At 39.0% G+C, this 16,722-nt stretch overlaps 1 protein-coding gene across 7 annotated transcripts in view; it reads left to right on the forward strand.

The window, feature by feature from the left end:
- The window catches only part of EPS8 (EGFR pathway substrate 8, signaling adaptor), a 125,939-nt gene that overhangs the window by 68,173 nt on the left and 41,044 nt on the right, over window positions 1-16,722 (forward strand). For all 7 annotated transcript variants that reach the window (XM_066184455.1, XM_066184453.1, XM_066184460.1 and 4 more), the window contains 5 exons: window positions 1,950-2,040; window positions 3,978-4,051; window positions 13,434-13,501; window positions 15,450-15,611; window positions 15,811-15,960. In XM_066184455.1, coding sequence (XP_066040552.1) covers window positions 1,979-2,040; window positions 3,978-4,051; window positions 13,434-13,501; window positions 15,450-15,611; window positions 15,811-15,960 — 516 coding nt within the window. In that variant the 5' untranslated portion in view covers window positions 1,950-1,978. The remainder of the gene's footprint in view (window positions 1-1,949; window positions 2,041-3,977; window positions 4,052-13,433; window positions 13,502-15,449; window positions 15,612-15,810; window positions 15,961-16,722) is intronic.

Below are 16,722 nucleotides of genomic sequence, written 5' to 3' on the forward strand. Positions count from 1 at the left end.
GCAAATAGTTGCAGAACTTGTTATAAATAGGCCTATGAAAAAGACTACAAATCATAAAAGATCATAACAAACAGAATTACTAAATGAGTGCTACCTTAAACAAAGTGTGGATGGAAAGTAAAGTGGGGATACCAAACAGCAGTGGAGATAATTGGTGTGTTTTGGATGTGGTGCCTCTTCGGAAGGGTAATCACAGGATAAACTGTTAAGCAGGGCAGCAAATTGAGCGTGGTTGCAGATGATAAGAATTAAAAGATGTTGGAAGTGTTGAAGAGCTCAGTAGCAGCCTGAGCTGGGGAGCACTTGGAGCTGCTCTTGTCCAGGCAGTCACTGGAACGGAACAGGGAGTGCACAGTGAGCCGGCAAATTCTGCTGAGAAAATGAATGGTTGTATCCTTTCAAGTCAAGGGACAGTTTCAGGATGCTTCCCAAAGGTTGTAATTGCTAATGAATTGAGCAGCACTCAGCATGGGTAGTAATTTAATGGAGACAGCTGTTAAGGACTGCACTCCATAAAAAGAGTCTTAGAGCGGCCAGACAGGCTACCAGCTTGGATATATGATATATCTGTGGGGCAAAATGTGCCTGTGTCACTAAAGAGGTTCTACAAGGAGCAAAGATTTCAAAGAAAATCAAAGAAACTACAAAAGAATAAAAAAAAATAGATAAATGAATAAATAAATATAGCAAGTATGTACCCACTAAAAGCAACACCACTCTTCCCCATGATTTCACTTGGCATGTCAAATATACCTCCGTTCTAGTTAGTTTTGCTAACTGCATCTGAGGCAGCAGGTGCCAGGTGTTCCTCAGGTATAAAAACTCTGTTCTCAGCACAGACCAGCAGCTTGTATGTCTCTGGAACTGACTGATGGATTCAGGGCTTAGCACACTCTTTGATTGTCCTTTTGCATGGGGGAAAGAAGTAGCAGAATACATGTGGACACTCAGTGGGTTCTGGCAGGTCAAAAAGCTGCTGCTCCTTTGTAGAACAAGAGGAGAACAGTTCATGTGAGCAGTGAGTTGACTCAGGGCCTCAGAAGATAAGCTGGCTGCAAACAGAGCAGGTTGTGCTTACTTTGGAGAGGGAGCTTTTGCAGGTACAAACTTGATCTGATGTACTTTTGACTGTTCTGCACGTGTGACTGAAATGCAGAGAAATATTCTAATTTGTATTATTCACATATATATGTAAATGAAAGTATATTTGCCCACAGTGAATTTGACTATGAAAGGGTTATGAAAGTCACTTTGCAGAGCTAGTTTTAACTTCAATGGACATGTTATTAAAGGGAGAATTTTTAAAACTGTTTAATCATGTTTTATAAAAGTACTGCTTTTATAGGAAAGGTTTCACTTGGCATGCCAAACTTTCAGGATGTTACGCACTGCTTAACACACACACACACAGAGAAAAGTTTTTCTTAAGTACCAAAATAGCTAACCACATTTCCTTTTGTGCTAACAATTGTTTTAATTTGATAATGCATATTTCTAACAATTCAGCTGATATGTTTCATAGAAAATGTATCAGAAGGTCATTTCAAAAGTTGCATTTGAAAGAAATGAATTGATGGTTGAAACCAAGCACACTTGAGTAATAAAGTTGCCATTGGGAACATCTTGTTCACTTTTGCAGTAGATGTTGTTCTTTGTTTAGTGAGCCTTTTATTTCTACAGCTATTCCTAAAGGCCATTGTACCAAAAATAATAGCTTTGTTCACTAAATTATAAATTATTTTAAGCAATAACTATCAAATTGGTACTGGGAGAAGTTCCATGGCAGGTCTTTGAGGCATCACTGGGATGCAGTTAATAACAATTGAGCTTGTTGATGCAATTTTGTTCCCATTTCAGCCCTCATTTTTTCATTAGGTTTGTATTACATCTGTATTAAACCTTCATCTTTTAGGAGACTTCGATTCATGTGCTGTTGTTCCTTTTCCCAGGTTGTTTCTCCCAGTGAGTGACGGTGAGAATGAATGGACACATATCAAACACCCCTCCCGGTGGATATGGAAGTTACTTCCCTCAAATGAAGTAAGGTTTTGCCTCTGACTTGCCTTTTATGGACAAAATAGTGTTGTGCTTCCTTCTTTAAGCTTTTATTTCAGACAGAGCTGTAATGAGTAGGTGCCACTGGAATTATAAAATGGCTTTTTCTGTAGAAGACTGAGGGGTTTTCAAGCAGCAGAACCAAAGTGACAGATCTCATCAGACTGATTTTTGTGTTAGTGTAGGGGTGTTTTGGTTTAGAAAGATAAGTGTCTGCCAGGGAAAGCTGGAGCTTCCCTTGGAATAGAGAATGTAAACCCCCTCCCTCCAAATTATTATAATTTTGCAGTTAAGGGGGCTTTGAGGCAAAGATATGGGAATAGGAATAACAATTCTTTACTAGGAATATTAAAAAAACAAATGTAGTAGTACAAAAAAATCAAACCAAGCAAACAACAACAAAAAATCCTAGAAATCCTGACAGAGTCAGAATATGACCTAACACCCTGTTGGTCAGGGTGTTGGTAGCAGTCCAAGTAAGTCCTCCTGGAGTGACACATGTGGTTCTGTTGGAGCAGAGATGATCCTAGAGAAGGGTCCAGTGGTGGTGAAATGGGTCCAGTCTTCCTCTGGGAATGCAGTGGACAGGCTTTCCTGGTGTTCTGAATCTCAGGTTTTATCCAGGTAGGAATGCTTGGCTCCTCCCACTGGGTGGAGCATCTCACAATGGGATGATGTAATTGTATCAGTCATGAAGTGAGCCTCGATGTCCCATTAACAGCAGATATCCCCTAGAGGGAGAATGGGTCCTGGAAGAGATAAAAAAACACTGCCCCACCTGGTTTTAACATCTGGTCCATTAACAGAAGGCACCTGTCCCCTCCCCCCTGTAGTTATGAGATAAAGAAAAACCTCTTCAACTGGTTTCAACTGAAGGGGAGTAGAATACATCTTGCATTGCAACCCAAGACAGAGGGAAAACTGTATTACTGCATGGACTCATCTGGAACAGGAAAACAACTTGCTGTAGCCATAACATCCTTATTATGTTACTCAGAGAGGTCTTTGTGTGCCAGAGATGTTTAAGGTTAGCTCTGAGTAAATGCATTTCTATGCATAAAAGATGAGGCTGCCTCTCCCATCTGTGAGAACAGACTGTTTCCCAGTAAACGGAACTGAGCAACTGCTACCTGAAAGTGTTACCTTGCCTAAGATAAAAGGATGATCCCTCTATCAGGAGCATGGCACGAGACTTACAACAGTAAGGAGAATTTACCTGATGCCAAGAAACACGTATTCCTGTATGGAGCAGGATATCTATGGTGTTTTTTTGCTTTTCACATGGTTATCCCTATAAGGTGAACTCATATATCACTTGTTCTTGAAACACATGTAGTCATACTGCCTTTTCATTTGTGTAAGACAATGACAGTCATTTTAACTTTTTCAAGAAAAGCGGTTAAAATTGTTAAAAACAATTGACACTTGTGTACACAGGAAAAAAACCCACAAATCCTACCCAATTCTTCGGCATAGTCATTATTATTATTGTTATTGTGTATTAATATTGTTATTATTATTATTATTATTATTATAATTATTGTAAATATTATAATTGTGCAGTGAAGTTTGTTACTTGAGTTAAGGTGGTGTTTATTTGTATGCTAAACCCCAGACATGCATGATGTTGTATTAATGCAACAGAAGAGAGCTCAGAAAGGCCTGCAGCCCAAGTGAAACGTTCTCCCTCATATTTATGGTGTGGAACAAATAACCAGTATTTTATACTTCTTTATAGATATAAAAATATTCAACATTTAAATATTATTAAATAAATATTAAATAATATACTATATTTTGTATAAAATATCCCTCTGTTACTAATGCTGTAGGTATGTGAAGTCCTATGTAAGGGGAGGGGTTTTTTTTAGTGTCTGCCAAATACATCTATACAGAAGATAATCAGAAATGTTTTCTTCCAGTGGCTATGGCTCCCCAACGTTTGCTCAGGCAGAGAGGGAGCAGAATTCAAGAACAAGTGCTAAAGCTCTCTATGGTAAGGTCCAAAAACTCTCCAAACTACTTTGCTAAATTGCCGTTTAAATAAATTATATTATAAAGTGATTATAAAGTGATTATATTACAAGTGATATATTATGAAGTGATTGTGATGTTATGGTAGAAATATTTTATGCATATTAATCTAAAAGTGTATGTACATACACATGGATGTGTCTGTCAACTAGACTCTAAACCAAGTGGTTTTATTCCTGCTAAAACTAACTAGAAAATGCTCAGTTTACTACATAGAGAGCTCCTACCTGTTCATTTTTCAGGCAGCTTTCATCACAAAACTCAGAGTGATCCTATGGCTAAGGTATGCACCAGGGAGAAGGCATTCAAGGGTTTAGCTGTGCTGTGGATTTTATTTCTCCTGTACCTCCCTCTGCCTTCGCAACTTCATCCCCTGCTAGCCGAAAAGTCACTTACAATATTCCTTTTCTTTGACACAAGGATTTAATGGAAATTGGAGCTGGTGTGACAGATTTGGAGTCCCACTTGACATGCTGTTTTCAGCAGGCTCTGTGGCTGTCAGATGTGATGTTTCTTACAAATGCCTGAACATTGTTGCCCACACCAACTACAAATGCTTGTGTTTGTCTTGGCTGTACACGCTACTCTTCAGCCTAAAGCCAAATCACTGTGGAGGAGAAATGTAGTCATGTTGCTTGCCAGCCAAATTGCACCATTTTCAGGTCATCCTCCTCCACTGTGAATACATCCCACTGATAGCTGTGCTGGTAATAGAAATAGAAGCAGCAGTGAGGCTGTGAGAAGTTCTGCTTTGTAAATCTGTGCTTGTTGCTAAACGCTCTTTTGAAAGCCAGTACAACTGATGAGATTGGAAGGACAAGGCTTCCCCTGAGAAACTGGTCCTGTGCTGGACCCCTCAGAAATCAGCCAGCTCTGTGCATCTGCCACTCTTCTGCAGGTTAACCAGCTGGAAAGCTCAAAGAGCAGTGGCCAGTAACTGCAACGTCCCAAGCAGTAATCTTCTCTCCCTCCTGTTTTGGGTGGAGTGGTGGCTGAGAGTGAGCTCAGAGGTTAGGGGAGTGATGGTGATGCTTTATATTTTAGCTTTAATGTTTTTCAGATTCTGTGCTGCCTAGGAGTGCAGTTCTGAGCCTCATATTAAGTGCCAGTCAGCTCTCTTCACAGAGAAGGGAGACAAAACAAATCCTTTTCCTGATGAAGACGAAGGATGACTTTCAGGCCCAAAAGCACAAAAAAAGGTGGGCTGAAGGGAGGAACAAGAAGGATGAGACCTCACAACCTGAAGCTGCAATTGGACAATTGAACCCAAATATGCAAATGGCCCAAAACTTATAAAAGTGTAAGACCTCGTGACTGGTCGTCCATTTTGTGACCATTTTGAGTCCACCTTGGGTGTGGCCGTGGTCAGGCTCTTGTGCTGCCCCAGGTGTACCCTAAAGGCCTTTCAATACTACTTTATTCTCTAACTCTGTCCAGTCTCTGTTTCAGGTCAGCCTTCCCAAGGCATCAATGGCAGCATGCTTTGGAATCTTAGAATCATTTTAGGTTGCAAAAGAATGTTAAGATCATTGAGCCCAACCATTAACCCTGCACTGCCAAGCCCACCACTGAACCATGTCCCTAAATGTCTCACAAACACATCTTCTAAACACCTCCTGGGATCATGATCCAAGCAGATTTCAGTGCTTGACAACCCTTTTTGATGAAAACATTCTTCCTAATATTCAACCTAAACATTGTACCAAATGTGATTCATTCTGAGTTGAAATTTACTTTGTTTTAGTGCTGTGCTACAAAAGTCAGTGTCTTGACATAGTGCTGAAGGCAGGAACCAAAACTGAGGAAGATTCTGAGCTGATCATTTTAAAGAGTGATTTCTGCATGTTGTATGGGTTCACGCAACAAACTGATTGCAAGTGTTGACAGAAATAGTAGGTGGCAACAGAAACCAGCCAGAGACATTGCTAAAAACTCTTAGCAGATTATTTCTTTATGAGATGCTATGAGAGTGTTGTGATTCCTTTTTCAGTTTATGTTATCATCATAATTTTTCAGGATTACATGGTTTGAACAGCGTGGCAGTATCAGTGTCTTAACTTGTGTCTTTTAATCTTTGTGGGTTTTTAAAATTTCTCTCTGAGCTTTTTCATATCAGACATGATGAGATGGTCATGTCAGGAGAAGATGGAGACAAGTGAATAAATGTGATCTATATAATGGTATTTTTTAACTTCCAAAGTATTTAACTGAATTCGGGTGCTAATTGAAAATGCTTGCCATGACACTGCTGCCAGGTGGCTCCTGTAAATTGTTGTCCTTGGTTCACTTCTGTTGCTGGTAGATGTATCACAAAACTGTAGTTGCAGTTGCCAGGAGCTGAATGAAATAGAAGGGTAAGTTATTCTGGAGCTCCAAGTGGATATGTATTGGCACAGCTTTTAGACTGGAGTTTGCACATTTTACTACTTCTGCTCTGTTTTATACACATAAAGAACCAGGCTGTTGCTATCACCACATACATGAGCTGAGAGAACAAGGAAAACACCTAAAATCTTTTTCAGATTCAGGGCAATTATGTTTTTCTAATTTTTAGGAACTAAGTTACTATTCTGCTGCATCCCACATGTGCCTCTTCTTCCTTTGTGATGTTAAATTTTTTGTGCATACTGCCCAAACAGGGTGGAAAACAGCTGAGTGAGACTGGAATTGTTAAAGTGTGTTGGAAATGCTCATTACAAAGTACTGTATTTAAAATTAATAACTAACTAAAATATTTTATTTGAGATTCATGAGACTGAAATCCTATAAAGCAGGATGAAGATGTCTTAGCTTAATTTTTATAACTTGTTGTGTACATATATGTTAAATGTATGTTTTATATTACTAAGATTAATACAGAAAGCTCATGTATTTAGTAGATTCACTCATACTGGAAAAAAAAAAGGTAATTTTACTTTAAAAAGTAAAATGCACTCTGCTTTTATTTGTTTTACTAAAACGTGATGTTAGCACCAGACTTTGCCCATGAAAATATTCCTTTTCTTGGAAAACTTAATTAAGAGTCAGTTGGATTAAGCCACTTACTCCTGACTGTCAGCAAGTGAAAATGGTACCTGAGCTCCTAAGTGACCACTTGACCTTGAACTCAATTTCTTCCAAGCACTGTAAAGAGTAAATTAAAATAAACATTTTTATTGTTGTTATTATTATGATTACTATTATTATCATCACCATTTTTGTCATTATTATTATTACTTATTATCATCATTATTACTATTATTACTTATTATTGCTTATTGCTGTACATGTGTATATTTATGTATATGCACAGGTATGTTTATGTCTTAGATGGCATTGCTGAGGTGATTCATGATTATTCAGCCCTTCAGTCACCAGACAGAAGGTTGGCCACAGTGGTGTGGGAAAGGAGGCTGGAATATTATTGGTGTTACCAAGAGTTCAGCTAAAAACCAGACCGGAGCCATCACTATCTATGATAGTGAAAACTTCCTCGTGATTGCTTTTTGTCCTGTGTCAAATAACCCCTTTGTTTTCACTCATTTCCTTCCTGAAATGAGCTGTTTTCTATTTGCATGACAAATCTCTCTCTCTCTACTGCCAGGGAAGGTGCTCTCTGCACATTTTTATGGGGTTTATTTCATCGTTTGCTTCCTGATCTTTCCATCTGAAATGGGTTTTGGCTCCTGCTGTCATCTGTTGTTCTAGCCTTGGCTTCTCCATCTGTCCTGAGCAGTTCTGCCTGTTGGGAGATGAGCAGCAGTCTTGGGGCTGTGCTGGGACTTTGCCAGCCAGTGACACAACGTGGAGCAGCCCCATTCCTCAGGAAGAATGAACCAGGAGCTCACTCCAGATTGTCAGATTATTGTACATCACAGAACTGAGAGATGTTGCTAAAATTGTCTTCGCACAGCACATTAGGAAAGACTGAGTGTTTTGTGCGCCGAGTTTATGCTCTCGTGACTGTGATTTGGACTGGAAGTGAAGTTTCCTGTGTATTTTTGCATTGCTCACATGCCTTGTTCAGAGCAAGAACTGCAGTGTAACAAATTCAAGGAAACCTCAAGCTCACAGGCAGGTAAATGAGTGCACTGAAAGAAGCCATCCACGTAACATGCTTGTGGTATTTTGATTCTCAAATTAATTTGACAATTGACTTCTAAACAACACACTTCCTTTGACAGCTAGTTCTACACAGCCATCAGAGAGAAGCTTCTGGCATAAATCTCTGAAAGTGATAGTGTTTGCTCCTCTGAGAAGGAAACTTGTTTTGAACTTGATTTCTGACCTTTGTCCCCGGATGTTTAGGTCATGTCTCCTGCAGTTTGTTCTCCCTCAAACTGATTTTTTTTTCCCAGCTGCCCTGCCATTTATGCTTAAAAGGGTATCAACAATCAGTCCAATGCAGATAGATGGCAGTAAATTAAGAATTGGGCTTTTCTGCTTGATGAGGTGTGGAAATATTTTATGCTGCCACTCCAGGATTCATAGAGCAGGTTGTGGGGGAGACTCTCAATCCATGTCCACGTGGATTGACATCAAATTTCAGAGCAATCTACAGTCCTGTTTATCTGTGTCATGTACTGTCTGGTAGAGTCTTTCACCTGGCTGAAAGGCTTTGGTTAGGAGGTTGTTTTTGTTTTCTGATGGTTCGGGTGCTTTCAAAATGAAAATAAAATCAGTAGCTTTCAACCGCTGTTTGAAAACAGAAACATGGTCTGTTCCTGATAATTGGTGAATTTAGTAATTTCACAGAACCTGAATCTGTCCACATCAGACATCGGGAAGAGTACTAGATCAGTGTTCCTTTTCCTCTGAAGCAACTTTAGTGGCTAGTAGATCTTACATTCAGGACATACAAGTGAAATACTGTGCTGCTTTTCACTTTATTGCCTTTGTGTTTTGAGAGGTTTTATTTTAATTAAATTCTTCTGGGTTGCATTTGCTATAGATTGTGGTTAAGAATTTAACTTAAGTGTCTTCTGCCGTGATCCTCTCCCGCCCCTTTTCTTTTTTTAAATTTTACTAGAGGAAAAATGCTTTATGTAAATGGTGTGCAGCATATTAGCAGAGTTTGAGCTAACCTGTTATTAAGGTTGCACTGTACTCCAAATGTTGGATGTAAGAGCTGCAATGAGTATATAGAAAAAAAAACTCAATAATTTTGATAGTTTTATTCATCTTTTGATAGTTTTATGCATCATATCTGGAAGTCTCTGTTGTAGTATTTCACTTCAGCTTCAATAGCCTCTTCATGCATGAAGGGACCTGTGAGAGGCTGAGATTGATTGGGAGAATTAGGAGAGTGAAACAGAGCATACAAAATATTATTTTGTTTTCAGTGTCAGGGGTTGACCCCAGACAACAACTGAGGACCTCCCCATTTGCTTGCTCATTCCCCGTCTCTTCTCTGCAGCAGAATAGGGGGGAGGATTGGAAGAGAAAAAAACAGGAAAAAAACCCAAACCTGATGGATCAAGAGAAAGATGGCTTAATAGGTGAAGGAAAAAACAGGGAGGAAAAAGGGCTGAATAACACAAAGGGATTTACTCACAACCTTCCTCAAGCAGAGCAATGCCCCGACTAGCTGGGCAAGGAGTCTTTGGAAAGACTACCTGCCAGTTCTATTGCTGAGCAAGGATGTTAAACAGTATGGGATATCCTTTGGGTCAGCTGTCCCAGCTCTGTCCCCTGTCACCCTCTCTGTGCACCCCCAACCCACTTACTGGGGCAGGAGAATAAGAAACAGAGAAGACTTTGACACCATTCAGCAACAGCTAAAACATCCCTCTGTTATCAGACCCAAAATTATCTCCATCCTAGCTGGACCCAGTACATTCAGCACATCAGCAAATTCTGTTGCTCATTTTCTGTAGTAGACCATGTGTTACTTACATATGAATTTTGTGTGATAAGTGAAGGGATGTTTTAAGGTTTCTGTAAAAACAGTCAGATTAATATTGATAGGTAATTATCTGCCTCTTTGATATGTGAAAGAGTTGAGAGATGGAAGCTACATTTCCAGAAGAATGGCAATGGGCAACTCTGTAGGAAAAGAAAAAGAAGTTTTATACAGATGAAAAAAAAAAAAAAAAGAAACAAAAAAAAAAAGAAACAAACAAACAAAAAAACCCACAACAAAAAAACCTGTGAGAATCATGTGCTCAGATCTCTCTGACTTGGAAGTGGAAACACAGAAGTGCTGTAGGAAGGAGCAGCAGTCCCTTGTGTCATCTGGATAGAGGAGGACAGGTTTGCAGGCTTTTATCAGCTTTTCTGGAAGCTCAAGAGGAGCACTTCAGCAGGAGGGGGTGCAAAGGGTTTATGTCCTTTCTGATGGCAAGATGAGAACTTTTGGAGGGTTTTAGGTAGGACCTGGCACAAGAGCTAAGCACTAGGTGAAAGCAGAGCTTGAAGTTTCATTTTGAGATACTGGCAAAAACCATTAGACAGGGCATGCATTCTAGCTGCCAGTCTTTTTATTTCCTTTCCTTTTTTTATTTTTTTTCTTCCTCTTTCTTTGTGCTATGTTCATATTATCATGGGGAGACTATTCTTACTTCAGTGTGATTCATGCCAGGCAGTCAAGAAAATCACATCTCAGGGAGCTGTAAGGGAAGGGAGACCCACTTATGAACCATTGGATTGTAAAAGGTTTGAAAAACAAAGGCTGAAGACAAACCCTTCCACAATGGAAGAATTTTGCCTGATGCCAGGATTCTTATTAGAAGATGTATTTTGAAGGGTGAATAATTTCAGGGTGCAGCTGTAGTATCCACCTCCAGATCCTGTATAGCAGTGTTTCAGTCTCAACTGAAATGTTCTGTTCTGCTCTAAATGATAACTTTTGTCTCCATCAGGTTCTAATTCTCATTCCACCTGCATTAAAAAAAAAATTTGTAAATATGAATTACTCTGTTGTTGTGTCCATACTTTTTTGTTTATTAACACAGACACTGATTGGCTTTTGTTAAACATAAATTTTATTAAAGTTGCTGTTAATTACAACATAATAGTAACAAGAACTTTAATCAAGTTTACATTTAATCTCAACATGACACTGTATCTTGAACACCTTTCCACCCCGTCTGGCTGGGAGTGTTGTGCTGCTCTGGAGGAGGATCTCTTAATCCATGCTGCAAATGGTTTTGAAATTCCTGTCTTAACACAGGACAAAACTCACGTGAAGCAGAATAAGGAGCCTCCTGCAAAATTTTCTCCCTGCTTTTTAATTCCTTTGGAGCCTCTACAGATGCCAGACTTTCTTTGTTTATTTAAAGCAGCTCCAACTGTTACTGTTTACAGCATTTATAAATTTTACAGTGGATGTAAACTTTCTTATGCTTGTTAAATTCAGTAGCATAAAACTTACATTTTGTTCACCTAAAAGAAGTTAACACTCAAAATTGAGTGGATTGTTAATTGAAATAAGTAATTTTTTGTTTGTTTGTTTTGTTTAAAGCATATATTCTTTCTTACCGGACAGTATTTAAGTATCATTTACAGTCCACAACAGAAGACTGCTAACTGATCCCCTTAGAGGTGCAAATAATTCTATGGGATTAAACTGGATACTGCTTTTTAATCCCCTTGTTTTATTAGGAACAGATGGACTTTACTTCTTCAGATCATCATCCAAACAAAAAAAGAAAGGTAGCATTTCAGACAGTACTGCTTTACTGATGGTGTTGTTGGGGTGTGTATGTGTGTATGTTGTGGTTATAAAGACAATCAACTGAAAAAAATGCTTTCAGTGACATGCTGCAAAAGCAGAAATTGTAGATACAGACGGAATAATCAATGTTGATCCTCTGTTTTGGGATTTCAGAATAATGCATAGTGAAAGCAAGATGCCTATTTCAAAATATTCACATACCTGGCTAAAAATTCTGATCATTTGTGGTGTTCTTGAATTTGACTGTTTGCTCTGCACACTTCTCTTGCTAAAACAAACTGAGCAGCTGCTGTACAGGATTAGGATGGCTCTGTTGCCTGAGTGGCATTTGTCACCATGGGAGGGGGCCTTCAAGCCAGTGATGTATTTCAGAAACTTGTTTTTTGCAAAAAATCACTGAGAAGGGAAGAGATAATGGTGTGTTTATAAAATGTGACAAATTCTTCCACAAGTGACATCTGAAAATGGGGGCACTTCTGTCTTTGCACCTGGAATTCCTGAAGGAACTCTGGTCACAGAAGAGACCTTTGTAGGGGGGCTTTTATGGGCTCCGCACTGCAGATGTCACAGAACTTGGTATTATTCAGAATTTTTTATTCTTTTGCAAAATGTACCTTAACCTTCCTGTCAACAAAATCACTTTTATTTTGCCTCCAACTACCTCAGGTGTGATGAAATTGATGTATTTCGTATGTACATTTTGCATCTTCATTATATGAAAAAAAAACCCAAACCACCTATTTTACTTGAAGGTCAGAAATCAAGATTTTTAATGAAATATAGGAAAAGAATTACCTATTTCCAGAGTTTCCTTAAACCTCTCTTGGCCATGTCACCTACTGACTTTTCACAACAAAGTTCCTGGTGCTCCAGATCAGGTGCTTAAGTGGTTGTAGTGAAAAAAGCCCCAAACTTCCAAATGTTGCATTCAATTTTTTTTCCACTAGAGCTGAAAAGTGTTCTTCAGTATTCATCTAAATTCATTTTTTTGTGTCGTGGGTGTGTGTTGTGTCTTCATCTTGCTTTTCCCCTTCCTTCCTTTCCTGGCTTAACTTGAATCTTTTGTACAGAGTAAAAGGCACATAATGTTTCTGGTTTTGCAGCATTGTGTTTTGTTAGCTGAAAAATATTCCTGTTTAGAGATCTTTTGGTGTGTGCATGTATATTTCCATGCCTACTTCTACATTAGCAATTCAATGAATTGAATACTTTATGAAGAAATAAAGGATAAGTCAGGTTCCTTTTTTTGTTTGTTTGTTTGAGCCTTTGTCCTCTTGCAGACCTAACATGAGAATTATTTGTATATATCAGAAGATACTTTTGCTTTCAAGGATGCTCATACAGATATAGCGAGGCCAGTGCTAGTTATCATACAGTGGCAAGCCAAAGATTTTAATAATCAGGCTTCCCAAGGCAATGTTTCCAGTCAGAGCACTGCTCCCCTCGGGTGTCCTGACTCACTGGATGAGATAAGTGGCTTTTGTGGTGGGCACCCACCAGCTCTCTGTTAACATTGCTGATGTAAAACTGCTCCTTGTGTTGGAGCATGTGGGGCTGGAGGTGTTTTCTGCTGAAATACAGAAATTAACCACAGCTTATCTCCTTATGTATACAGCTTGTCCAAAGCGTCTCTGAGAAACAGTCAAGGCATTGAATGAATAATAATTCTTTCTTTTCCTCCCATCTCCAGAACAAAGAAAGAATTATGCACGAGACAGTGTCAGCAGCATATCTGAAACGTCACAGTACCATGTAGAGGTGAGATGAGAGCGATACACCAATTACAGCTCTCAGTTACATGTGGTTATTTTTGCCTGCCTTTTTTTTTTTTTTTTTTTTTTTTTTTTTTTTTTTTTTTTTTGAGGATGTATAAGCTTGAAGGCACATGCATCTTCCAAAATATCCCGCCAGCCTGGGGTCACTTCAGAACAGATTACACTGAAATGTCTCAAATTCTCTAGCTTTGCTATAATGAGCTGAAATCTGGATGTAGAAGGATGTAAGCAAAGTTGTATGGAGTTTGGCAAACAGACAGGACTTCTCAACAGGGCATCAATTCAACATCTTGTGCTGACCTGTCTCCGAACCTGGCTCCTTGCAAAGATGAGGCAGAGCTGAACGGCGCTGTGCTGCTGGCAAGGCATACTGGGTGATATTTAAAACTAATACTCTGATCAGATCTAATCAGCAATGGTATTAGAATATTCATGAAGTGCTGAGCATTAACCCCTCAAAGCCCCAGTGAGTGGAATACGTGGTAGTTAAATACATTCTGCCTGCACAGATCCTTCCCCAGTGTGAAGAGCAGAGTGTGTGAGTTGCTGCCTTAAGCTGCTTTTCAGAGTTACTGCATACTGCTCTCATATTTAAAATATTCAGCCTGAGTGCCTGGATGTAGCCTGCTAAGCACTTCTAAATGCAGTGCCTCCTTTTGTAGCCTTACTTTGGCTCAAACTTTCTCCTGCTGCCATCAGACCCCTGTCATGGGTTAAGCCAAGTGTTTCATGCACCACAGATTCTCAGCTCCTTTTTGCTGGGGGATGATATGCAGAAGACTCCTAATTTGAAGTGCTTCAGTCCTATGGTCAGCCTGCAAATGAACACATGCGTTCATTCTAATTGTCTGTCTATTATTGTGTGGTTTCTTCATAACGGTTTTGGTCCTGTACTGGCATAAAAATTAGTGCTTGCATTTGGAATCTAGGCATTCCTGGCTAAGCAGCCAGTAGAGAGTTTGTTTCACCTTACTTCTTTTAAATACGTTGATTATATATGGCCTATGCCTACTTTCTTCTCTGTAATTACCATATGCAGTAATAGAAGAAAGCACAGTTAATTCTTTTTTTTAATTATTTTTGCTTTTTTAAAGTTGTTTAGAAGACAGATGTGCAGGCATACATTAAATGTGGTTCAGCTTGAATGAGTGTTACCAGATCTACAATTAGAATGTGAAGGTGGATTTATGCCTGAACAAAATGAAATAATTTTGTGTAATTTCTTGCACAGTTCAGTTGGCATGCTGAAGGAGAAACTGCCACAGCCATAATGACAGGGAAGCTGAGGTGATGTTTGTGAGGTACTATTTAGTTTCCAGGCCATTAATTGAATCTGGAGAATATTCCAAGCTGATGGTGAGCAAAAGTAGTTACTGTTTTCTTCTGTGCTGCACATAAAAGTGACCAGCCCGTCCATAAGGTAGCCCAGTCAGATGCAAGCCCATCCTGGTTGCCACCAGCAGGCTGCTGGCAGCTCTGGAAGAGATGAGGACACTCCAGGTCAGGGTGGTGGTGGAGCTCTCCTGGCAGGGAGCTTCTGGGAAGCTTCTGCTGGCACCTCCTGAATTCTGCTTGCCAAGAGAGAGACAGGTTTTCACTCGTCAAGAAAGCTAATTAAAACTCGTGGTTTAATTCTAGCTTTAATACCTGGAGGATGTCACAATGTGCCTTCAAGTCTTAACTGCTTACAGTAGTGAGGAAATGACAGTGGGTGTCAAAAAGCAGGCTACAAAAATAAGTTGACTTAGATCAACATTGTGGACTAAACCGCTTTCCTCATGTCTTAGAGGTGGGCACTGTCATGTGCAAAGGCACTTTTTACTCATGAATAATTTGCATGACTCCTTCCTGACAATTTAAACACTGACACTCCTGAACAATAGGGAAAATTGCAATCCTAATTTCTTTTAAATGTACATCTTACTCACCAGCACTTGACCACCTTTGTTCTGGACCGAAAAGAGGCAATGATTACAGTGGATGATGGCATAAGGAAGCTGAAATTGTTGGATGCCAAAGGCAAAGTGTGGACTCAAGACATGATTCTTCAAGTGGATGACAAGGCTGTCAGTTTGGTGGACTTGGAATCAAAGGTAAGATCTGTGAGTGACAGACTCATTTTCAGAGAGAGAAAAAGGGAGCGAGCAGAAAAACCATGTATGTGAGATTGAGGATTTTAATTAGCTTAATATCACTTTCCGTTTTTAGCTCATGCAGTTTTCCTGAGATCAGGACACTGTATAGTAACACTGTATTTTGTGTTTTCTTCTTTTTCTTTTCCTCTTCTGACAGAATGAGCTGGAGAATTTTCCTTTAAGCACAATTCAGCATTGCCAAGCTGTGATGAATGCATGCAACTACAATTCAATTCTTGCATTAATATGTAAAGAACCAACCCAAAACAAGCCTGATTTGCATCTTTTCCAGTGTGATGAAATTAAGGTAAGATAATGGTGGATTAGTGGAGATCTGCTATGAATTAATTGAACAGGGGAGATTGTATGAATTGACCAGTACAGTGGATAAAGACAAATGAGCTGATTCATAGAAAATAATTCTGTACTTTTATTCTTGTAAATATATGCTGTAAGCTTAATGCACTTATGAAATCAGGACTACTTATAGTAATAACAATACTATAATTACAATAGTATGTATTGCAAAGGAGTAATGCAATATTTAAGCTGAATCCTTAATGCATGTTCAAATATGTCCTTACTGTAAATATTGGTTCTTGAACTCCACAGCTGTTAATTTAGGCTTGCAAATATATAAGGCTCTGGAAAACGTCTATTTGGTTTGCCTTCACACTTCTGAAAAATGTGGTGTAAAATAATTTGAGTTATCTCAAATTTATTTTATAATCTGCAAAGAGCTCATCTGAGCCCTGAGTCTTACTTACTCTTTCTTCTCTTTTTGTCACTGAACAATTAAACATTTTCTACGTTCTCACCTCTCTGCATCTGTGCTCTGCTGGAGAGATCTTGAAAGGGAAAATATTCCTGGCAGGAGAGGCAAAACAAGGAAAGAGATTGCTTGTCTCTGATGAAAATATTACCTTCAAGTGTAAATTATTTTTTTAATGTATTCTGCAATACTTCTTTATTTCTGAGGTTCTGAATTTTAATTCTGTTAGTTATTCTCTGTAATTCCAGTTGATAATTTCACGGGGATTTCTTAATTCCTTTGTAGTAGTTTGTATTA

This window comes from Chamaea fasciata, unplaced genomic scaffold, assembly GCF_029207755.1.
Source record: "Chamaea fasciata isolate MVZ Bird 193981 ecotype frontalis unplaced genomic scaffold, bChaFas1.0.hap1 SCAF_5, whole genome shotgun sequence".
NCBI lineage: Eukaryota > Metazoa > Chordata > Aves > Passeriformes > Sylviidae > Chamaea > Chamaea fasciata.